General features: G+C 38.9%; 1 protein-coding gene, 1 long non-coding RNA gene and 1 pseudogene across 2 annotated transcripts; 1 reads left to right on the forward strand and 2 right to left on the reverse strand.

Moving 5' to 3' along the window:
• The first annotated feature begins 1,622 nt into the window (after positions 1-1,622).
• Positions 1,623-21,238, forward strand: LOC133878308 (tobamovirus multiplication protein 3). Its single transcript, XM_062316841.1, has 11 exons — positions 1,623-2,072; positions 2,223-2,313; positions 2,415-2,467; positions 2,575-2,667; positions 2,798-2,869; positions 18,132-18,204; positions 18,297-18,342; positions 19,790-19,853; positions 19,938-19,991; positions 20,317-20,394; positions 20,710-21,238. Exons 1-11 carry the CDS (start codon positions 1,908-1,910, stop codon positions 20,800-20,802), a joined length of 882 nt encoding a protein of 293 aa, XP_062172825.1. The 5' UTR covers positions 1,623-1,907; the 3' UTR covers positions 20,803-21,238.
• Positions 8,590-13,270, reverse strand: LOC133858347 (alpha-galactosidase-like; annotated as a pseudogene).
• On the reverse strand, positions 15,345-21,471 carry LOC133878318 (uncharacterized). The gene is made up of 3 exons (XR_009901876.1): positions 21,401-21,471; positions 19,715-19,844; positions 15,345-17,825 (listed from the first exon to the last, which is right to left on the reverse strand). It is a non-coding gene; the product is annotated as an uncharacterized LOC133878318 (long non-coding RNA).
• Between the last annotated feature and the right edge of the window lie 522 nt (positions 21,472-21,993).

A 21,993-nucleotide genomic window follows, 5' to 3' on the forward strand; every position in this document is an offset into this window, starting at 1 on the left:
AATGTTCTAAGAATGAAATAGTTAAGGTAAATTTATTGAAATTAGCAAATCTAACCCTAAATGCCAACACCCAACAGTTGAGGTAAGATTTTATACCAATAAGTTGTGAAGAGTTTAAATTTATTTATTTATTTTTATGTTTACAACTCATTTAACTATTAGTATTCCACCTCCTTTAAATATTAAATTACATTTTACCATTTTTTTCTTTTTTATTAGAAATCATTCCATCTTCATCATATAAAGTAAATATTATTTTAAAGTATGATTATATGTTTATTTTTCAGTAACGGTTATGCAATTTTGAACAAAAATATATAAATTTCTGTTAAAAGTGAGTTTTTATTTTTTATTTTATTTTATTTTATTTATTTTTTTAGCTGAATCTTTTTTATGGAACATCCTCTACAATCAGATGCCTAGAATTTGATAAAAAAAACTTTCAACTTAATATTCTTTTTTAGAAAAATGCTACATGCACTTCCAAACCCACACTTCGAAATATACAATTTTTTACGTGGTAGTGAAAATTACTATCAAATCCAAACTTCAATAGTTATCAATCCGAAAATTTAATATTAATTTTCACTACTACTTTAGATACTGTACATTTATGAGCATGAGTGTAAGTGTGAGAATGTGTAACACTTATCTTCTTTTTTGTACAAGGAGTTAAAACTTAGGGAAAATTCTACATATCCTCATCAAACTATCATTTAATTGAAAGTTTGAAAAAAACATAAGTGATAGTTTGAAGATGATATGTGAACTTTTTCCTAAAACTCAAGTTCATATAATTATGAATTTGCTCTCATTAATGATAATTGATCCTACTCAATATTTCAATTATAATTTGCATTTTTTTTTTCATTTGGATATTAACGAGTGTATTTACCTAATGATAAGTATATTTATTAATTTTTTCTTTCTAATTATAATTATACAAATCTTGTTGTTCGAGAAACAATGATATTATATCATGACATGTGTTTGGTGTTATTCTCTTACACAATTATTTTGTAAATTTATTATTAAATTTATAAAACTTACATGTGGTCTTATATTTGAATTTAATGGTGGATTCGTATATCTTTTATATGAAAATTGGCAAAAATATGCAAGAAAATAAAGTTAAACAATTTTTTTTTTATGTCATTGTCCAATATATTCGACACGTACTTGAAGAATGAAAAATTATTAAATTAGTCTTTTAAGTCAAATTGAACATCCTACTACAAAAATTTGTTTAAAATTCACCGTGGTAAGCTCTTGTATTAAATTGATTATTTCATAACAATTTTAATTATTTTTCTAACAAAACCATTATGAAATCCACCATGTGGGGCAACTCCCGAGTCACCTTTTTATTTAAGTGTAAAATTATAATTTCACAGAAAAAATAGCCAAAAATTGTACGAAAGATTAATTTAATAAAGAAGCTTTCCACATAGATCCGTAAAATAATTTATTTACCAAGAATCAATAACTCTATGAACTAATTTAATATTTTTTCCTAAAACAGATATAGAGTCTAAAATGTCTTCAGAATAATATTGAGCGAAAGAAAACAAAGGAAAGCCGAAAAGGAACGGGGAGATGCATGCAAGAGCGCGTGGAGTATCGGTCACCTCAGAGACGCGTAGAAAGATGTCAGCCAGACAGGACCGGCTATAGCCGGTAGCTTCGACCTTCGAGAGAGGCCCCGTGAACCTCAGAGTCACCCTCGCGTCTCTTTTAAGCCGGCCCGTTTCGGACTTGCAAATACCCGAAAATAAAAATAAGGAGAAAATAAAATAATCGGATATAATTTATTTTTCTTTTGTTCAATTTATCATTGCCTTTCTTTTTCTGGAGAAAAAGGTGGTGCCGGGGGAGTTCGCCGTGAAAGTGAGTGATCATTAACGGTGATGGTGCGCAGCGGAAGCGTAGCAGGACTATCGACAGTGGTGATGGCGCACTGGCTCAAAGACGCCTCCAATTGGTGGGAACAAATTAACGAGTCTCGGGTCTGGCAGGATCGAATCTTTCACGTCCTTGCTGCTCTCTACGGCGTCGTCGCCGCCGTTGCTCTGGTTTGTCTATTTCATATCTTTTATATGTATATGCCTCTGTCTATGATGTCCAGTCGGAGTGATTGGAAAAGACCTCTTGAATTGTAAATTATGAGATCGTTGATTTGGAATTTTTTTATTTTTTTTTAATAATTATTTTTGTTGTTGAAGGTTCAACTGGTTCGAATACAATTGAGAGTGCCAGAGTATGGATGGACCACGCAGAAGGTCTTCCACTTTCTCAATTTCTTGGTGAATGGGGGTTTGTATCATTTTGTACTAAAAAATTCTGATTTTATCTTCATTTTGTGCATTCTAAGCATTTTTATATTATTCTTACTGAGCGAAATTCTTGTTTTACAGTTCGGTCATTGGTTTTTGTGTTTCGTCGGGAGGTGCAGAAGTTACAACCAGAGGTTTAATTTCAATTTGATGGTTTATGTCTTTTTCAAAGTTCTAATCTGTAATCCGTGTCGCTGGATTTGTATTTCTGACGTGAATATTGTTTGGGCATGTCAATTAGATTGTCCAACATGTCTTGCTCGATATGCCAAGTCTTGCTTTCTTCACGACATATGCGCTTTTGGTTCTTTTCTGGGCAGAGATTTACTATCAGGTTAGGGTTCAATTTGAGGTTGATTGCTTTCTTTTGGTATGTTGTGGTATGAGTATGTATGACTACGCTTTTTATAACAAGCTCAAAAGGTGGTCCGCTAATACCAAAGCTTGACCTGTGTGGAAAACAGGCACGTGCTGTATCTACAGATGGACTTCGACCAAGTTTCTTTACAATTAATGCAGTGGTTTATGCTGTTCAGGTGAAATTTCTCGCTCATTGTTTCACTTTCAGTCCCGGCAAATGGGAGGTCTTGAAGTTGGGTTCCTTCTATGAGGGAGCTAGTTCTGTTTCAATATAAAAAAAATAAATTGAGCATTGCCATTTCTTTTCTTCTCACCGTCGTTACTTTTTGTTGTTAATAAATGTAAAGAGTTATTAGAACTATGTGGAGGCAAGTTGTGGAGATTCGATGCCTTCATTTAGCATGTTAGTTTCAACATTTAGGGACTTTTTCAACTGTGTAATTGAGACTCTATGAATGACCATCTGGTGTATTTATATCTCTTCCATTTTGAGTGAGAAAGATCTAAGAAACCTTTTGTCTTTTTATATTTCTGCTTGGTTCTTTAATTTTCTAGAGAGGTCAGTGTATTAAGAAATTATGTAACCATATGCCACATCATCAATTCAGAAGTTTGAGAACTTCTTGAATCATGAAGAATTCTTTTATTGAGAAGTTTGGGCTTTTGACTGTGAATGAAGGACCTTGGGGCTCAGGACACGTATATTTCTAGATATCAATAAATAAGAAATGGAGAACAGTCAATGAATGGAGAGTTCTGGGGTTTCTTGGTAGGTTGCCTTCTGGGGCTAGTTATTTTTGAATTGGACAGATTTCAGAATTTAAACTTTGGGCGCCATTAACACTCAGGGAATGTACTTTTATGTGGACCCACATACTTATTTGAATGGCTAAGCTGCTATTGGTTGCCCGTACATGATTATGGTCTCTGATGTTTGGGCTTGGAAGATTTCCATATTATTGATTTCATCACCTCGATAGAGGTTCATACTTTGGTCCTTGTCTGGCTTCTCCCTTTCTACTAAAAGGATCGGGGAAATGGATTAAATTATTTATTTCATATGGCAAGAATGGTGTGTTTCAGTTTTATAACACAATGATATAGGAAAAATGTGATAGGGTTAAAAAAAAAAGAAGGTATTATTTGGGCCATTGTTGGTGCGTAATGGTCTTGGGCTTTTAAGCTCAAGTGCGGGGGTTCAATCTTTAAAATTTTGACGTTTTATGTGACATCAAATTTAGGAAACAACCTCAAAGGCCTTGCTTAGATGGGATCAATAGTGGGTAATATGGCCATTTTCCCCTTTGGTGGTGTCTTGTTTTATTTATGATACGAAGGATTGTTGTTTCATGCGTGCGCTATGAGTGTTATTTTGGTTAGTGGTGAGCATAAATCCCTTGGTTTGATAAAACCTAGCCGAATCATTAGGGTTGGTAGAGGGTATCTATCCACCAACCTAACTCTGATTAACCTAGGTGACCAAATGGAGTTCAGTTGACAGAGTCAACCAGTTTTAATTTTGTTGGTCGGTGGTGGCCACTGGTCAAGCGATGATCGCAAATGAACAATGGGCCACTTTGGATGGACCTTGAGAACGAAATCGAATGGTGGATGTAATGGCGTTAAGTGAAATGATCTCCACGTTAGTGAATGGAGGTCTTTTAACAGGATTCATGGTGGGGCCTAGGAGTGGTGGAGCTATCAATGTTTCTCATCTTTTTGTTTGCGGATGACACCTTGATATTTAGTGCGGCAAATCCAGATCATCTTCACAATTTGCGTATTTTTTTTTAATTAATTAATTATTATTATTATTATTATTATTATTTTTTATGCTTTGAAGCGGTTTTGGTTTTGACAATAAATCTGGCTAAATCAAAGTTGGTTCTGATTGGCAATGTCATCAATGTCGAACGCCTAGCTAGTATTTTGGATTGCAGGGTATCCTCTTTGTTTATCAAATATCTCGGTCTTCCATTGGGTGCTTCGTTTAAGACCAAATCTATTTGGGATGACATCATTGAGAAGATAGAGCGTCATTTGATTTGTTGGAAAAGGATGTACTTGTCAAAGCATTGGAGAGTTACTTTTATTAAAAGCACTTATCTAATTTGCCTACCTACTTTATGTCTCTTTTCCCCCTCTCGGTTGGTGTTGTCAATTGCTAAAAGAAGTTGAAGGCTTTTTTTTTTTTTTTTTTTTTTTTTTTTTTTTTTTTGTGTGGTATGAAATGGGTGAAGAGTTCAAATATCACTTGGTTAGTTGGACAAAGGTGTGTACTACGATCTCAAGAGGGTTGGCAGTTCGAAATTTGCTTGAGAGAGAGGCCTTTTAGAGGTTGGTTGGGGACTGTACATATCGCAGTGCTTGGGGAGGGTGGTGTTCCAATGAGGTTCATGAGTTGTATGGGGTGGGGTTTTGGAAAAATATCAGGAGGAGTTGTGGGAAGTTTTCTCGCCATACTAGACTTGTGGTGGGTGATGGCTCTAAAGTTAAGTTTTGGTATGACTTATGGTGCGGGGACCAAACCCTTGAGATAACTTTTTCGGACTTGTATAAAATAGCCCATTTTAAGGAAGTTGCTGTGGTAGACCATTTGTAGCTCTCTAGTACCTCTCATTGGTGGAATATATTAACTTTCTCAGAGCTGCTTACGATTAGGAGGTGGATTTTTTACCTCGTTTTTCACCTTGTTATATTCCTTTAGAGTGAGAGGGGGTAGTGAAGACAAGCTTTGTTGGCTACCCTTTGAGAGAGGGTGCTTTGAAGTCAAATCATACTATAATGTTTATATTCCCCATGATAGTACTACTTTCCCTTGGAGGGATATTTGGCAGAATAAGGTTCCCCTTGATAGTGGCGTTCTTTGCTTGGACAGCAGCATTAGAGAAGATCCTCACCATGGACAATCTAAAGAAACGATATGTCATTCTAGTTGAGTAGTCTTGCATGTCCAAGAAGAATGGGGAGTTAGTGGGTCATCTTTTACTCTATTGTGGGTTATGCCTAGTCGGGTGATAAATCTCTTTGCTTGCTGGAAAGCGATTGGTGGTAGGTTTCAGCTTGATGTGATTTGGAAGATGGCTCTGTTCTGCCTTATATGGTGTCTTTGGAGGAAAAGAAATGATCAAAGCTTCAAGGACCGTGAGAGGATTGTGGTGGAATTGAAGGCTTTATTATTTAAGACTCTTTTTCATTGGGCTGCAGCTTTTGACTCTAATATTACATACTTTCATTTTTTAGATCTTTTTTCTACTACTAGTTAGGTGTTCCTCTTGTATACTTCCTATGTATTTAGGTTGCGTCTTTGTGCTTTCCAATAAAATTGCGATTACTTAAAAAACAAATGGCTGCATATGCCATATCAAGGACGAGATCAAAGGGTGGATCAAGGTCATGAACATCACACTCCAAATCCTTCCCCAGTGAGTGCCATCTTTGGGATTGCGTCTTATATGGGCTCTCCTCCTCCGCTGCCATAGAACAAATAGAAGTTGTTAGTTTTGTGGGCTGGGGAGGGTTAGGGTCGATTGTGGGGGAATTTAGATGTATTTATATGGGGGAGGAGTCGGTCAGGTTGGTATGGGTTAAATTTTCGACTTTCATTGCCAACCCCTTCGGTATTTACAATTTTCTACTGATGTTGACTTGCTGCTTGTTGGTTGGTATCCTTCGAGGTTGAGTGGGTCCGACAAGTGAGGGGTATTTTTTGCTTATCCCTTATTTTGCTATATGATACTCCCTCTATCCCAAATTATATGTTTTAATTTGAAATGACAGGATTATTAATAAAAGGTAAAAATGTAGCGATTTCTCTAAAATATCCTTTGAGAGGTGGCATGATTTTAATAAAAATCTTGTTTGCTTTCGAAAAAAATGTTGGGGTAGTGTAGGGAATTGAAGAAATCAGAACTTATATTATACATAGCTGATCGGCTAAAGTCATTGGCATGATATATATATATCTCGATGTTTACCCCTCTTGCTATTTGATTATCTTTATCAACTTCAATATCATCTTTGGTGTTTCTATAGTTTCAATGAAATTTCCTTATCATATCATTTTCTTCATCGATATATTCATTTTCAAATTGCTTTTCAAACTTGTGTTAATATCATGTAGGGAACGTACTTTGCTTTCTAGGCTGATTAGCAACTTCCTTTTGAGTGCAGCTTTCCGTTGCTTTCTACTTGAGTGTTGCTTCCTCAAGTCTAATAGGTTGAGAGACATCTGATTTTCAGAAGTCTCTCCTCGGCTAAAGTAATCTGATCAACATTGAGAAGAAATTTTTCTTTGTGAAAGAGAAATGTTAAAGCGGATAATTATTGAAATTCTTTTTGATAAGTCAATTTCATTAGAAAGCATAGAGGGGCACAACCCAAGTATACATGAAGTATACAAGAGAGACCCCAATTAGGGAGAGAGAAGAATAGAAGTCTAGAAATTTAGTTAAACTAGAAAAACGAGGGCTATTGTAACGCAACCATCCAAGCATAAGGAGATTTGAACATATCATCTTTTAACTAACACCAGTTTCTCACAATCTTCAAAGCTCCTCGCATTTCGCTCTTTTCAAATACGCTACATTAAGCACAGAGGAGCCATCCTCCAAGCTTCTAAAATGCACCGGCTTCCCAGCTAACCTCTCCAGCTAGCCAACAATTCTACCGCCCTATTAGGCATGACCCACTCTACACCATAAAGGACGGAAGATCGACCCCACAACTCTTTAGCCACTTCATAGTGGAGGAGAATATGATCTATGGTCTCCCCACTCCGTTTACACATCCACCACTGTAACGTGCTTCTTCTTCAGGTTATCCAAAGTCAAAATTTTCCCTAATGCTGCTATTGATGTGAACCCCGTCAAGAATAACGAGACCCAACAACGAAAGGGAACCCAAGACCGTTCTAAGGATAGATTCGAATGGAAAAACCTCGACCCGTTGTTTATGACAAACAAGAACCTCGGTATAAGGAAGACGCCACAAACGGTGGTGGAAATTCCGTTTGATAAGTCGAGATGAACGCCACGGGAAATCCCGATAAGTTCGAGTAGTTCTTCAAAGAACCAAAGAGAATAAAACCTCACAAGTTTTATGAATCATCAATGTCTTTTCGATTACATGGTAGGTACACCTATTTATACAAGAAAATTACTTGCGGAGAAAGTAGTTCTAATCCTAATAAGTAAACAAATCAATTCCTAGCAAGGAAAGAAAATAAAGTCCAAATCAATTCCTAGCAAGGAAAGAAAATAAATAAAGATCTTAGGTAGGTAAAGAAAATAAGTCTTGCAATCCGATCCTTCTAAATTAACGAACAATCTCAGCAGTTCTTAGCCTTGACCGGATCCTTCTAGAACTTGAATCAATGTGACAATTCTTTGTTGCCCACGTGGATCATGCTCAATGGGCCTCCCCGAATTTGCTTGAGCCCATAACTCTTGGATGAGTCCGTTGAGCACATCCTTGAACTTCTTTGCTCGTGCTCTCGTAACCGGCCCAATTGGTACTTGAACGAGATCCTTCAAAGCGGTGCCTTGATCTCCATCAGCTATCCACACAAAGAACGCCACTCTCAAAGGAGCCTTGTTTCTCCAAATGTTCTTATAAGGAAATGGGGAGCCAATGGGATTCCAACGTGTATGATAAAAGGATCTGAAATGTCTGCCTTTTGGAAGGGATCCAATAGATTTTATCCACATCACATTGTTTCAACTTGAGAGGGTAAACGATATCAAAGAGTGAATTGCTCAAGTCCACCTCCCAATCATCCACTGGTCTGGTAAAATAAATATTCCACTGAAGATTTCAGTTAGAAAACTACTGCACATGATTCACCACCAAAGCCTCCTTGCAACGAACAATAATAATCAATTCTAGAAAAGTTGCCTTCAATGGATGATCCACACACAATAAATCATGCTGAAACCTGATCTTAGACCCATCACATATATAGAAAAAAATCTCCCACCCCTTCCTAATATTTTTCCACACCCCCACCCTGAAGGACCTGATAACCTCATTGGAACACCATTCTCCCATTGTATTTGGTCAGTTTTGAGTTCAAATTTTTCGTATCCAAACTAGGAGAGTGAACAAAAAAATTCATGAAGAAAATGAAGTTCTCGTTGATGTAAAATTTAAATATTTAAGGTTCACTGTTCTTTATATGGTGGATAGAAACACATGGATGTATGTATGTACGTGTGTACTTAACTTATGAAAGTGACCTTTTCAACCTCATGGAATGGATTGGGATTATGAGAGTATGTTTGTTGTGTAACTTACTGTTTCCACTCACCAACAGAAAATAAAAGTGAGAAAGAAAGGAAGAAAAAAGGTTTCAGTCCCAATGATTGAAAACAAAAAAAAAAACATGGTTGACATAACATGAAGCTGAACTCTAATTTGAGCTCATTTCTTAACTTAATTCTTTTTTGACCAGTTTCAAAAGGTTCAGAGTATGGCTTATGAAAGTCAGTTTCTGCAAGTGTATGTGGAATGAACATCTACTTTGTTTGCGTTGTGGGTATCATGATGCTTTTCCTTCATAACGTAAACTTTTCTTGCTTATTTATGTAAAAATTTCTACAATATTGCACGTGTGTGTGTGCGCGCGGGCGCGTGCGTGTGCATGTCAAGGAAGATGTGGGTATGCACGTTTGTGTTATGTACATCTGATAGTCTCCATATATTAGGTCTCATATTTTAAATTATGCTCCCTATTTTCCATGCAATCATCAGCACCCACCTGAATTATTGCCTCAATTTTGTTTGTTTGATCATTGATGTCACCAAATTTCTCACGCTCGGATTGGGATGCGGGTCACTTGTAAAATAAGAAGAGAACCACCGGAGTGGTGCCGGCTGGTGGCTAGCGGGGGAGCCTTCGATAGTGAAGTTAGTATTTTTGCCTCAAGTAGAAAAAAATGGTGGAGAGAATTCTTCTAAGAGATGAGATGTATCGGACTTTCTGAGAGGAGGGGTCTTTTATTATAGGCTCCATTCGGGCTTTTTGGGCTCTTGTGAGAGTGGGCCTTTAATTTGATTGGGTCTTGGGCCTGGGGCTCTAGGCTTATTTTCTATCTACATCATTTGCCCTCCATTTCCACAGTTGACCTGTTCATTTGGTCAGGTGTTGGAATTTTGCTTTATTTATTTATTTATTTTTAGTAATTGGGGTTGTCTATGGCCTTGAATACCAAGAGTTGGGGCTAAATGCGTAGGTTAGGTCGCGTCTTTCATGGGCAAGCTGTAACGACTTGAGTTTAAAGCGCTAGCCACATCTGCAGTATTACTCCAAAAAGGCTAGTCAATTTTTTAAGTTTCCCTATAATTTTTTATAAAGCCCAGTTTCACTTAGTAACTAAGTAATGTAAGGCTCAGCACTCATGACTATCTTTATAAACCTCCCACACAATGTGAGTTACTCATCTTTCTAATGCGGGACTGGGGTGTTACAAACTCCCCCCTTTAAACTTTTGATGTCCTCCTCAGGGCCACGTCATGCAGTACTCTAGTACTATATGATCTGGCGTTACTAGATGGCTCTAATACCAGTTGTTATGACCTATGGAAAAGTGCTAGTTACATCTGCATTATCACCCCAAAAAGACTAGTCAATTTTTGGAGCTTCCAAATCCCTCATAAAGTGGCTTTGGATCTCAGTTTGGTGTGGTTAAAAAGTGGCTTTGAATCTCAGTTGGTCGAGCCCAAGTGCTGGGTGAGCTGAAAAGTAGCTAAGTTGACCAGTCGGACAAGGCTGAGTGCTGGGTGTGCTGAAAAGTGGCTTTGGAGCCCAGTCTGTCCATGCTAAGCGTTGGGTGTCCTAAAAAGCGGCTTTGGTGCCTAGTCAGACGGTGCCATGTGCTGGGTGCTAGGCTGCCTAGCGCATGGCTCTCTATTAGGGCTGTAAGCGAGCAGAGTTATTCTTAAACATGCTCATGCTCGGCTCATATAAGCTCAGCTTGACTTGACTCTGATAGGCTCGTATAACTTCATTTTTATTATTTTTATAATATTATTTTTAACTTTGTAATGAGAACATGTGAAGTATTTTTTTAAAAAAAAAACAAAAAGAAATTTTTTTTGTAATGTAATAAATATAAAATGAATTATTGTAATTGTGAGTCTGGATATAGATATAAGTGCCTTTGTGTGTATATGAGTGAGCTTGTGTATGTTTATCTATTTTTTTTTTTTTTTTTGATTAGTTGTATATGTATATATATGTATGTAGTTACTTCATTTATTTCTTATTAAAAAAAAAATGTGTGCGTATATGAATGTATATATATACTATAAGAAAACATATAAAATTGAGATTTGAGTTAATTTCTCTAATTACTCAAATAATAAATCTTAAGCATAACTGAATAACTTTTAATTAGAATTAATTTTTTTTAAAAAAATAAACAATTGCGTCATTTAATTTATATATGGAATGACTAACTTAATTGAGTAGTTCATGAACAAGCTCGAGTTTGTCTGAAAAATAAAGGAACATAATATCTAGTTCGGTGCTAAGCTCGAGCTTGGCTCGTGTCCGAAAAAAATTAAACGAACCGAACTTGAACATTTACTATTCGGCTTGGCTCGACTCGAAGCACTACTCTCTATCCATGCTACCTTCTTGGACTCCAGCCACATTTTGTTTCCAGGTGCAAGAGTTCTTTAATGATGCCTTTTAAGTCTCGGCCCTAGACACCAACTTCGTTGATGAAAATAGCAGTAGGAGGTCCATGATATTGTGTTAGACTGGCTAGGTCGAATGGAGCTTCGTCCTTAAAGTCACAGATAAGTTGATGATGCAATCAAATACTAAAAGAACAAAGAAAAAGGGATATGAGCTACTTCGAGATAGCTGTGATCTCCAATGGCTACTTTGAGGGAGCCGTGACCTCCAAGATACCAACAAAGGTTATAGGTTTGGTATTAATTCAGCATGATATTTTATTTATTAGGGTTATACTTATATAGAAGACGGCTAGGTCATAAGACATAACCATTAGGCCTAGCCGTTGTTACATCATATAGGAAAATTAACTAGGAAAGAAATAAACTAATGGAAATACATTCCGTATTAGCTAAAACACAAGGAAAGAAATATGGAGATTATACTCATTATTCACTGCCGATTTCTTCACTGCCGCCTTCCTTGAGGCTACAGTACTGCCATGTAGCCCTTGGAAATCTGAACGTATCATCACTCCCCCCCTAACAACTTCCTTGTCCCCGAGAAAGAATTCCAGTTTTGCTAAAATCACTCCATTGCCAACTTCCAACATATCTGGATCATTCCATCCACCAGGACCCACATAGGCTGCCCATTTGTCATTCAGATCGGCAATAGTTGTCATTCTTGCCCATGTATCATTGATGTCATCAGTAGTACGCCAGCTGTTTCCAACCTTGTCTTCCCATGAGGCTGGGTCATCCACACCCCATTCGCAAAGTGAATAGAATTTTGTGCATCCGGTTGCATTTAGAGCATTACGCATTGGTGGGTATCTTTCTTTTGGATCGATGCCCATATTGAAGTAGCTGTCATATTTCAAATAATCTACACCCCAAGATGCAAACTGTTCTGCATCATTATTTTTATGAAAAAGCGATCCTAGTCGCACTTGACATGTAAAAATCCCAGCATCAGAATAAATTCCAAACTTGAGGCGCTTCGCGTGTACATAATCAGCAGGAGCTTTAATTCCAGATGGAAAAGATTTTGGATCTAGGAGGACTAATTGACCCTCTGAATTCTGCTTAGCAGTAGACTAGCAATCATCTATATTGAGATACACATAACCTAGCTCAGCCAAACCTGTTGAGATCAGTGCATCAGCAGTTATGAGCTCCGATCCAGCAATAAAATCCCAACTTCGTCTTCTTTTTGTTCCTTCTTTCTCTTCCTGAACCAAGCAAAAATCACGCCCTGCTCTTCTAACCTTTGCTCCATCCCTTCTTCCTTCTCCTTTCCATTCTGTTTCAGCAACCCCTTGATGTTTTCAGCCCCTTTTGGATAGAGAGACATGAACTCTCTTGGCCTACCGGATCCATTCTTCAACTTCTGTGGTTTCGGCTCAAGCTGGTTGCTAGGTAGAAAACTGCCGGCAATAACCTGCATTGGACTAGCCGCTACAAGAAGTCCAGCAACTCCTTCCCCAACAACACGACCATCAGGGCTTGCCAAAGAGACACTCATCCTACCTGACTTGCTCCTTGTCCCTTGAGTCTCAATAGGAATGAAAGATCCAGACAAAGAAAGTATCTCAAACAACCCTCATACGTTAAAGTACCCCATAAGAATCAAGCTGCATCATGACGTCCTCGCCAGCATTGACATTGATTATATGGGGCATAAAATTCGCACCAACAGAACATGCGTTGAACTCTCCAGTTATGGGCAAGGATTGGCTTGCTGGAGAGGTGCGTGGTGGAGAAGAACTTTTAATTCTTCTCATGTGCTCCTCCATCCATTTGCTAGATTTATCTTTCCACGTGAGGAATTTTGTTGACCGCATCTTTTCTATCCTTGCTTGTTGCTCTTCATTCAAGAAAATTTGGAAAGACATGGTGATGGTGTGGATCGGGAATTGTTGTAGAAAACAATCAACCTTGCTCTGATACTACTTGATGCGAACCAAACAACACAAGAACTAAGGGAAAAGGGATATGGGCTACTTTGAGAGAATTGTGATCTCCAATGGATACTTTGAGGGAGCCGTGATCTCAAAGATACCAACAAAGGTTTTAGGTTTGATAATAATTCAGCAATGGAGGGGGGCTTTCTTTCTGGCTTCCGAGTCAACAATCTCAACAACTCCCACTTGGAGTTTTCACATATGTTGTTCGTGGATGATAATCTTATTATATGTGATGCTGACGTGGATCAAATTCATAATTTGGACCACATTCTTCTGTGCTTTGAGGCCATCTTAGGTTTGGTTAACCTTCAAAAATCCGAGTTAGTTGCAGTGGGGGAGGTCCCATACATTGAGGGGCTGGCGAATATCCTCGGTTGTAATATCTCTTCTCTTCCGTTGCGTTACTTGGGTCTTCCTCTTGGTGCCCCCTTCAAATCTAAAGCCATTTTGGATGTGGTAATTGAGAAAATGGAAAAAAGGCTGGCGAGTTGGAAGAAGATTTACTTTTTGAAGGGAGGACGCGTTACTCTTGTCAAGAGTACGCTTTCAAGTATTCCCACTTATTTTCTATCTCTCTTCCTCCTACCAACTGGCTTAGCCAAAAGACTTGAGCGTTTTCAGAGAAATTTTTTGGGGGACAGTCCAGGCGGAGAACACAATTTACATTTGGTAAATTAGAAGACTGTTTGCTCCCCAATTGCGAGAGGGGGTTTAGGCGTCAAAAACCTTACTCTGTTTAACAAAGCCCTGCTCGATAAATGGCTTTGGAGGTTCAAGAATGAACAAGATTATTTATGGAGGCAGGTGATTGCTTTGAAGTACGGGATCCAAAGAGGGGGGTGGTGCTCTAAGGAAGTGCGAGGTTCTTATAGGGTTAGTCTCTGGAGGTATATTAGGAAAAATTGGGGAGCTTTTTCCAATTATATTTCCTTTAAAGTTGGGGATGGTTTTCGCATTCATTTTTGGCATGATAATTGGTGTGGTGATAGTGCTCTAAAGTGTTCTTTTCTTGAATTCTTTGCCTTAGCTCGTAACAAGGAGGCTTCGGTTTCAGAGAACATAGATCGCTCCAGTCCACACACCCTTTGGAATCTTAATTTCATGCAAGACGTTCATGATCGGGAAATTGAATCTCTGGATTCTTTTCCCACTATTTTATACTCTATGATCCACTTTTGGGAGTCACGGATAGCATGGTGTAGAATCATTCGAGCCGGCATGGTTTTGCAGCAAAAAGCTACTACAATATGTTAACTTCTCTTAGCAATGAAGAGCCTGGTTCATTCCCTTGGAAAAGCATTTGGAAGGTGAAGGGCCCTCCTCGCATTGCTTTCTTCTTATGGGCCACAGTTTTGGGTAGAATCCTCATGGTGAACAATCTTAGAAGGTTGAGGTTTCAGCTGATTAATTGATGTTGCATTTGGAAGAAGGATGATGAAACTATTAATCATCTTCTCTTCTATTGTGAGTTTTCTGTGGATATTTGGCACTTAGTGCTTATGAGCTTTTTGGGGTTTCTTGGGTCACACCTGGTAATGTGCCTCAACTACTTCATTGTTGGAAATTCCTTGGGCATGGACATCCTAGAGAAGCTATCTGGAAAGTTATTCCAGCCCTATTAATGTGGAGCATTTGGAGAGAAAGGAACCGTCGGATCTTTGAAGATAGTGAGTCCAATGTGCTACTTCTTAAATCCTTATTTCTGAGATCTCTCCTGTATTGGGCCCTTGCTCATGGTCCTACCTTCTCTTCAGGGGATTTGATATATCTGATTTGTTTTCTAAATTTTAACAAATAGTTCTTGGTGCTCTTGTTTCTGTTGTATAGCAGCTAGTTCTTTGGTGCTCTTATTTTCTTGTATACTCTTCGTATACGAGGATTTTTCTCTTTCTTCAATAAAACTTATTATTATTCATTAAAAAAAAATAAAAAATTCAGCATGATATTTTATTCATTAGGGTTATACTTATATAGAAGACGGCTTAGTCATAAGACATAACCATTAGGTCTAGCCGTCGTTATATTATGCAGAAAAATTAACTAGGAAATAAATAAACTAATGGAAATACATTTCCTATTAGCTAAAACACAAAGGGAAAGAAATATGAAGATTATACTCATTATTCACTGCTGGTTTCTTCACTGCCGCCTTCCTTGAGGCTTTGGTACTGCTACGTAGCCCTAGGAAATTTGAACGTATCAGTTGATCCCATGCAATTCCTTCACCAGCTGGGTAGAGGCACAACTCTCACACTGGAGGCTCTTCTTTCAAAGTTGCACGGGCCAGGCGGTTGACGCCTGCCCAGTCATGCAACAACGGCCCTCTGACCCACGAGGGCGGAGATGCTGGTCCTCTGTCCAACATGGGCAGAGGTAGGGCCCTCTGCCTGGGGCTCTTCTGAAGTTGCACAACCAAGGTGGTTGATGCCTACCTGGTCATGGAACAGCAGCCCTCTGCCCTATCCGGGCAGAGGTGGTGCCCCTCTGACTGTCAAGGGCAAAGGTAGTGGTCCTCTGCTCAGCGTGGGCAGAGGTAGGGCCTGCTGCCAAATGTGGGAGGAGGTGGGGGCCCTCTGCCCGACTTGGGCAGAGGTGCTGGACCTCTGCTCGACATGGGTAGAGGTGGGTGCCCTCTGCCCACGGTTACCTGGCAGTAGGTGCGGACCAAGGTGGTTGTGCTTGCAAACTCCTCTGCTACGGACGGGACTGACGTGTTGGTCCTCTGCTCTGCATGACTGCCTCATTTTGGCAATTCAAACACTACCTGTCAACATGGCAGCTCATTTTGGTAGTTCAGCGGTGAATTGTTCCGCTCTCAGCTAGTGGAGCTGTTTGGTCAGGTTGGGGCAGAGGAAGTTGGGTTATCTGCCCAGCCCACTGCTTCAACATCTTGGATTTCAACGAACCAAGAGAAAAGCTGAATGCTTTGTTAGTGTTCCTGTACTTGTCAATTATGGCTTCCACGTCTTTCCGGCTTTTTTGCCACATTTAGACTCCCGTCAGGCCTATAAGAAGCTACACAAACTGGGATGTTGCACAATTTGCCGAGTTCCATGGCGTTCTTCTTCAGAGTTGGATTTCTCCTCCTGAATGTTCTTCTTGGGATTCTTGTCTTCTTTTCTAGTTGGGGCAGTTCTGGTTGTGTTGAGGCCATTGAACCAAGCAGTATTAAGAGTGAAGAAGAACAAGAATTCAAGAATTCAAACTGATAGAGAAACCTCAAAGTCGATTCTTCGAGAAAGAAGACCTAGAAGTTCATATTTTTCGTCCTTCTTTATGCTGTGAGAGAGGACATATCTCTTTCTCTTTTTTGTTTTTTAGCCTGGAGGGGTGATCTCCTTTTTCTTTTTTGGACTATGTGTCGCGGCATGGCCTCAGGTGAGAGCTAAAATTTTTTGACTCACTTTCAATCTCTCTCAAGCAACAACCACAGCATATAACTAAGTTGCATGAGAGAGTTGTGAAGTATTCAAAAATTAATAGCAAGGCCATAAAGTGGCTGATTTCACATGGGAAAAAATGAGAGAGATTCTACAAAGTACAACGTGGGTTGCACATAGGGAGATAAAGTTGATAGTCTGCGACTTGATGGGACGGCGTGTCAGCAATGGCAGTTCAAGCTTCTCGTTCGAAAGAAATCACAAGCTACGATGCCTCGGGGAGAAAATATTTTCAAGAACAAGCAAATCATAATTATTTTGTCTCTATGCAATCATGTTGTGTTCTTTTTCACTTGAACTGGTTGAGCAGACACCTACAATCATCGACGAGTGTTCACAAATACACAGCTGCAGTGGGCAGCGGATCTGAGCTTGATTCCATTGTTGGGTCGAAGTTCTTCAAAGCTGTAGCCAAAGTGGCACCTACTGACCTCTTCTTTGGGGGTTGAAATACAGAGGGAGAGGGAGGTTTGAGAGTGGCTATCAATGGGTGCAGAGTTGTAATAGAAAACAAATCTGTCACATAGGAACACATATCCAAAGGAGAGAAGGGGAACCACCAACCCAGCCCAAGCTGTACGCTTATAGAAATGAGGAAAATCATTACCAAATTTCGCATGTCCAGGCGAGGCTATGAGTCACCTGCAAAACAATAAGAGAACCACCGGAGTGGCGCTGGCCCGTGGCCAACAGGGGAGCTTCCGACGGTCAAGTCAGTATTTTTGCCTCAAAGAGAAAAAAAGGGTGGTGAGAATTCTTCTAAGAGAGGAGACGTACCCGAGTTTCTAAGAGTAGGGGTCCTTTATTATAGGCTCCCTTGGGGGGCTCTTGTGAGATCAGGCCTTTAATTTGATTGGGTCTTAGGCCTTAGGCTTATTTTCTATTCACATCAATCCTTATTCATGTCGGTTTTGTTTGTGATTGTCTTGGAAATGTTCAAATCCCCTTGGGTGCAAACTATTCCTTGGGGCTAGCCCGCTGGCAAAGCCGGAGTATTACTTGATCCGTGTAGAAGGAGTGCTTCACACATGTCTGAGGTTTACCTGATAGAGGTGGATACATGAAGTGACCTTGCCTTGGGAGGGTTCCTCATCATAAAAAGAAAAAAAGAAAAAAGAGTGGTTGTCCTGGAAATGTTATGTACTCACTGTTTGTTACTTCAAAGGACAAATTTACATGCTCTGTGTGCATGGTATTATGCTTATACTGGGTGTAATGTAGAATTAGTATCATATCCGAGTTCATGTTATAAGCAGATCTGAAAATCGACTGTTTTATGTACTGAAACCTATGTGGATTTCATTGACTAACGTTTCTTTCTCCTCTTATTATTGTTCAATTCCTTCCAGATTGCTTTGTGGTTGATATTATGGTGGAAGCCTATACGAATTGCGGTCATCCTATCAAAGATGTTCTTTGCAGGTTTATTTCTACCAGACACTGGGTACATTTTTTGTAAAGCTAAATAGTTTATCCAGATAATGAATTATAGGTCCTGACACATAGTTTGGCAGGTGTCTCTTTGTTTGCAGCCCTTGGGTTTCTCTTATATGGTGGAAGGTAACTTTTCTGCATCTGTTTGTCTTCTCCATTTGCTTTTGGATCAACATGAATTCATCAAGGTTGCAGCCTGTATAAATAAGTGTATACAAAAGCTACAAACTGGAATACACTTATCGTCCCACAAAGTTATTGGCCAGCTTGATTTCATACTGCTCCAAATGGCTAACTCATACACGAACACACATGAAATGATATATACACTCGTGCACATTTGGACTTGAGTCCGTGCAGGCCTCTCACTCTGGAAGACCAAATACTTTATAAACACATATACAAAGAAAAGTGAGACATGTAAATTTTTTATATCATTGGAGGTATTTATATCATACTAGCTCCTTGTTTTATTAACCTAAGCACACATCTTCAATGGGTTTGTGGGCTTTAAGTGTCAATGATTTTCAATTTTAACTTGACAAACAATTGGCTTCTTGGACTTCAAAAACCAGTCTACTTATGCATTATAGTCCAGATGTATGATCACAATTATGTAAAAATTTTGCTGCCATTCAGTGTTTCTCTCTCAGTTTCGACGTTGCTATCTTCAGGGTCGTGTCCTATTGCCTCCAATGAATTAAGAGTGATTGAATGGAAAGTCTGATATTTCCTTTTGTGACCAAGGAAATTGGATAACTTAGTAAAAAGTTGCATTTTTCTAGTGAGCCATGCTTATTGGCACTGTAAATCTATACTCAAGATTGCAAGGTCCAATGTGACCAGTTGGTCCTTGCGTTCTTACTGGATGTATTCTGGAGCATTTAATTCTTCTGGGCCTTTGGGGAGGATATTGTTGCTTAAACATGTCACAGTCAATAGGTTTGTATTATATAAAGCTCAGTGGTAGTCAATATATATGGGCAGCTTGCAACATGGCGGAACATATGCTTTTGTCAATACTGAACTGCTATCTGCTGCTTTACTGCTCGCCGCCTTTGGAGTGTATTCTCTAAATGCCCTTTGCTATAATTTTGGATTTGGAGCCTTATTATTTTATGTAAAAATAAAAAATAATGAAGCGGTGTGCGCGTGTTTAGGCCATGGTGGTAGACATTAGGATTGCATGTATCATTTGACATGTGCACATTGTAGCTAGTCTGATTGTTGGGTAAAGATCTGGCTTAAATTTAAGCTGCTGTGGTACTGAGCATGGCTTTGTGGTGTGTGCAGTAGGTTGAGTTTAGGTCTCGGTTTCCTAGGGATTATTCTACAAATTGTGGTAGAAATTTTGACTATGTGATACCTCTATGTTGATTATCTAGTTTGGCGAATCATTCTCCTAATTACAACTCTATTAATTGGCATCCATGTTATCTTCAATCAGTTAATAATGTGGTTACATGGTTGTGGCATGATAATGAATTTTGACACATACCTGTTTTGTTTGTAACTTTAAAGCTTTTACATTCAGTGGAATCTTCTAACATTTACGACTGTCATCTTCTGGCAGACTCTTCTTGATGTTGCAGCGCTTCCCTGTAGAATCCAAAGGACGACGTAAAAAGCTGCAAGAGGCACTTACTTCTTCAGAAATAATCATTTGTATTTTTTTTTTCAGAGTTCTTTGTTAATTGTTGTGGGTGTCTCATCTTGGGCAGGTTGGCTATGTGACCACTATATGTTTTTCATGTTTCCTTGTTAGATGCATCATGGTAAGTCCACTTGTATTGTTTCCACCTTCACTTTACTATCGCTTAACTAGTTTTTTTGAACCAACAAAGCTTCCAGAGAAGTTAATGTTTACCTAATATAATACCAATGGAGCTACAAGGGTGGTTGTTTTCGTATTATTCTGGCGTGTGCATGATTTTTGTCACCAAACTAGACTATTTACACCAGATCCTGTACTTGCGGTTTTGCCCCATTCCCTTTTCAGGCCTTTAAGTTGATCAATTAATGGTGACAATGTCATACCTGTGTTGTAGTTCAAGCTTTTTGATCGCCACTAATAAATATAATTATTTTCTCTTGCTGCAGATGTGTTTTAATGCATTTGATAAAGCAGCAGACCTTGATGTTTTGGATCATCCTGTTCTGAACTTCATATATTACCTGGTAAGTTTTGGTTTATGCAGGTGCTCATTGGCATATAATGCACTTGTAGATATAGTGAAATTGATTGATATATTATTCATTGGTGTTTTTTGATTATTGGTTTTGAATTCCTTAACTTTGCGTTTTGGGACAAGAGCCATATGAGAGGGTGTTATTCTTGAGCTGTAGCTATGTTGCTTGGACATGCATTGTCTTAATGTTCTAAGATTTTGATTTTATTTCATATGTAGTTTGCTTATCTAATGGTTCATAAGGCTGACATTTTTCTCTCCCCCCCCCCCCCCCCCCCCCCCCCCCCCCTCTTTTTGTCTACAGTCGGTCGAGATATTACCTTCTTCTTTGGTCCTTTTCATTCTGAGGAAGTTGCCTCCAAAACGTGGGATTACTCAATATCACCCAATTCGTTGAGAGGATTGAAGATAACAGATGATGAAAGGCAAAGGTAGAGAAAGGGGAGTAATGGATGAGGCAGCTTTTGAGATGCTTATCTAGCGCCTCTAAAAAGAACAAAGAGCTATTTAAAAAAAAAAAAAAACAGAAGTTAACTGTAATGCGCTCCTCTGGCTATAGGGGGTTGTAGATTTGTTGAAAAGGAATTATGTTTCTAAGGATAGTGAAATATGTTGACTCTGTTAGTGTCATGATCTTTGCTTTGTATGTCTTGAATCTTGAGATCATGTAATTGGTGTTCTTTTCGGTTCAACACGACACAACTTTGTGAGCATCCATTCATGCCTATTATGTAAAGGAAAAGGAGAGAAAAGAGAGCTTCTCGAATGCTTCATGAAATTGTGAAACTGTGTTCTCTGCCAGATTTAATGAAAATGTGATTTGCGTTGGGGTTGGGGTGGTTGTGTAAGAATGAATATTGGTGATGAATGCGTGTTTCATCTCGTTTGATATTATTAACAAGAGTTGTCCTATTTTGATGTCTAGAGAAATCTAAAGTATGATCGATGAATCAAGTTGAAAAGGTAAAGTAGAGAGAGAGAGAGAGAGAGCATACCTTGGAGCGAGTTTGCTTTGGATTTCTGTAATGGCCTTTGGGGGTTTTTAGCTGAGGAAGGAAAAGAGATGTGTTTGTTATGGAATTTGGGGAGATGAAGGCTGGTTGACAAGGGTGGACTGGTTGATGCTGTCTCCTACCAGTCTTTGACCTTTGAGTCAAACTCTCACCATTTGGAATGGTAGGTTTTCTTCTCACAAACAGGGGCTACACCTGTATTTTTCTACAACTCATGCAAGGATCAAGGCGGCAAAACTTCTTGTTTGCCTAACTTACTAGTAGTTGCGGGGAACATTTATTTTTGGGATAACTTCACAAAAGGGTATCGAACTATAGGCCGTTTTGACGGAAGGACACTAAACTTCAAAAACTGTCGAACCCGGGTATTCAATTATCCTAAACCCTCACTTTAGGGTATTCCGTCTGGTTCAGGCGTTAAAACCAGACGGAATTGCAATCACGTGACATACAAGTGACTTTTTCGGCCGTTTCTACCCGTTTTGCCCTCAATCATCAGTTTTGTATACATTCTATTGCTCATATGGGCAAAACAGGTAGAAACGGGCGAAAAAGTCACGTGCATGTCACGTGAT

This window comes from Alnus glutinosa, chromosome 1 (genome assembly GCF_958979055.1).
Source record: "Alnus glutinosa chromosome 1, dhAlnGlut1.1, whole genome shotgun sequence".
Lineage (NCBI taxonomy): Eukaryota > Viridiplantae > Streptophyta > Magnoliopsida > Fagales > Betulaceae > Alnus > Alnus glutinosa.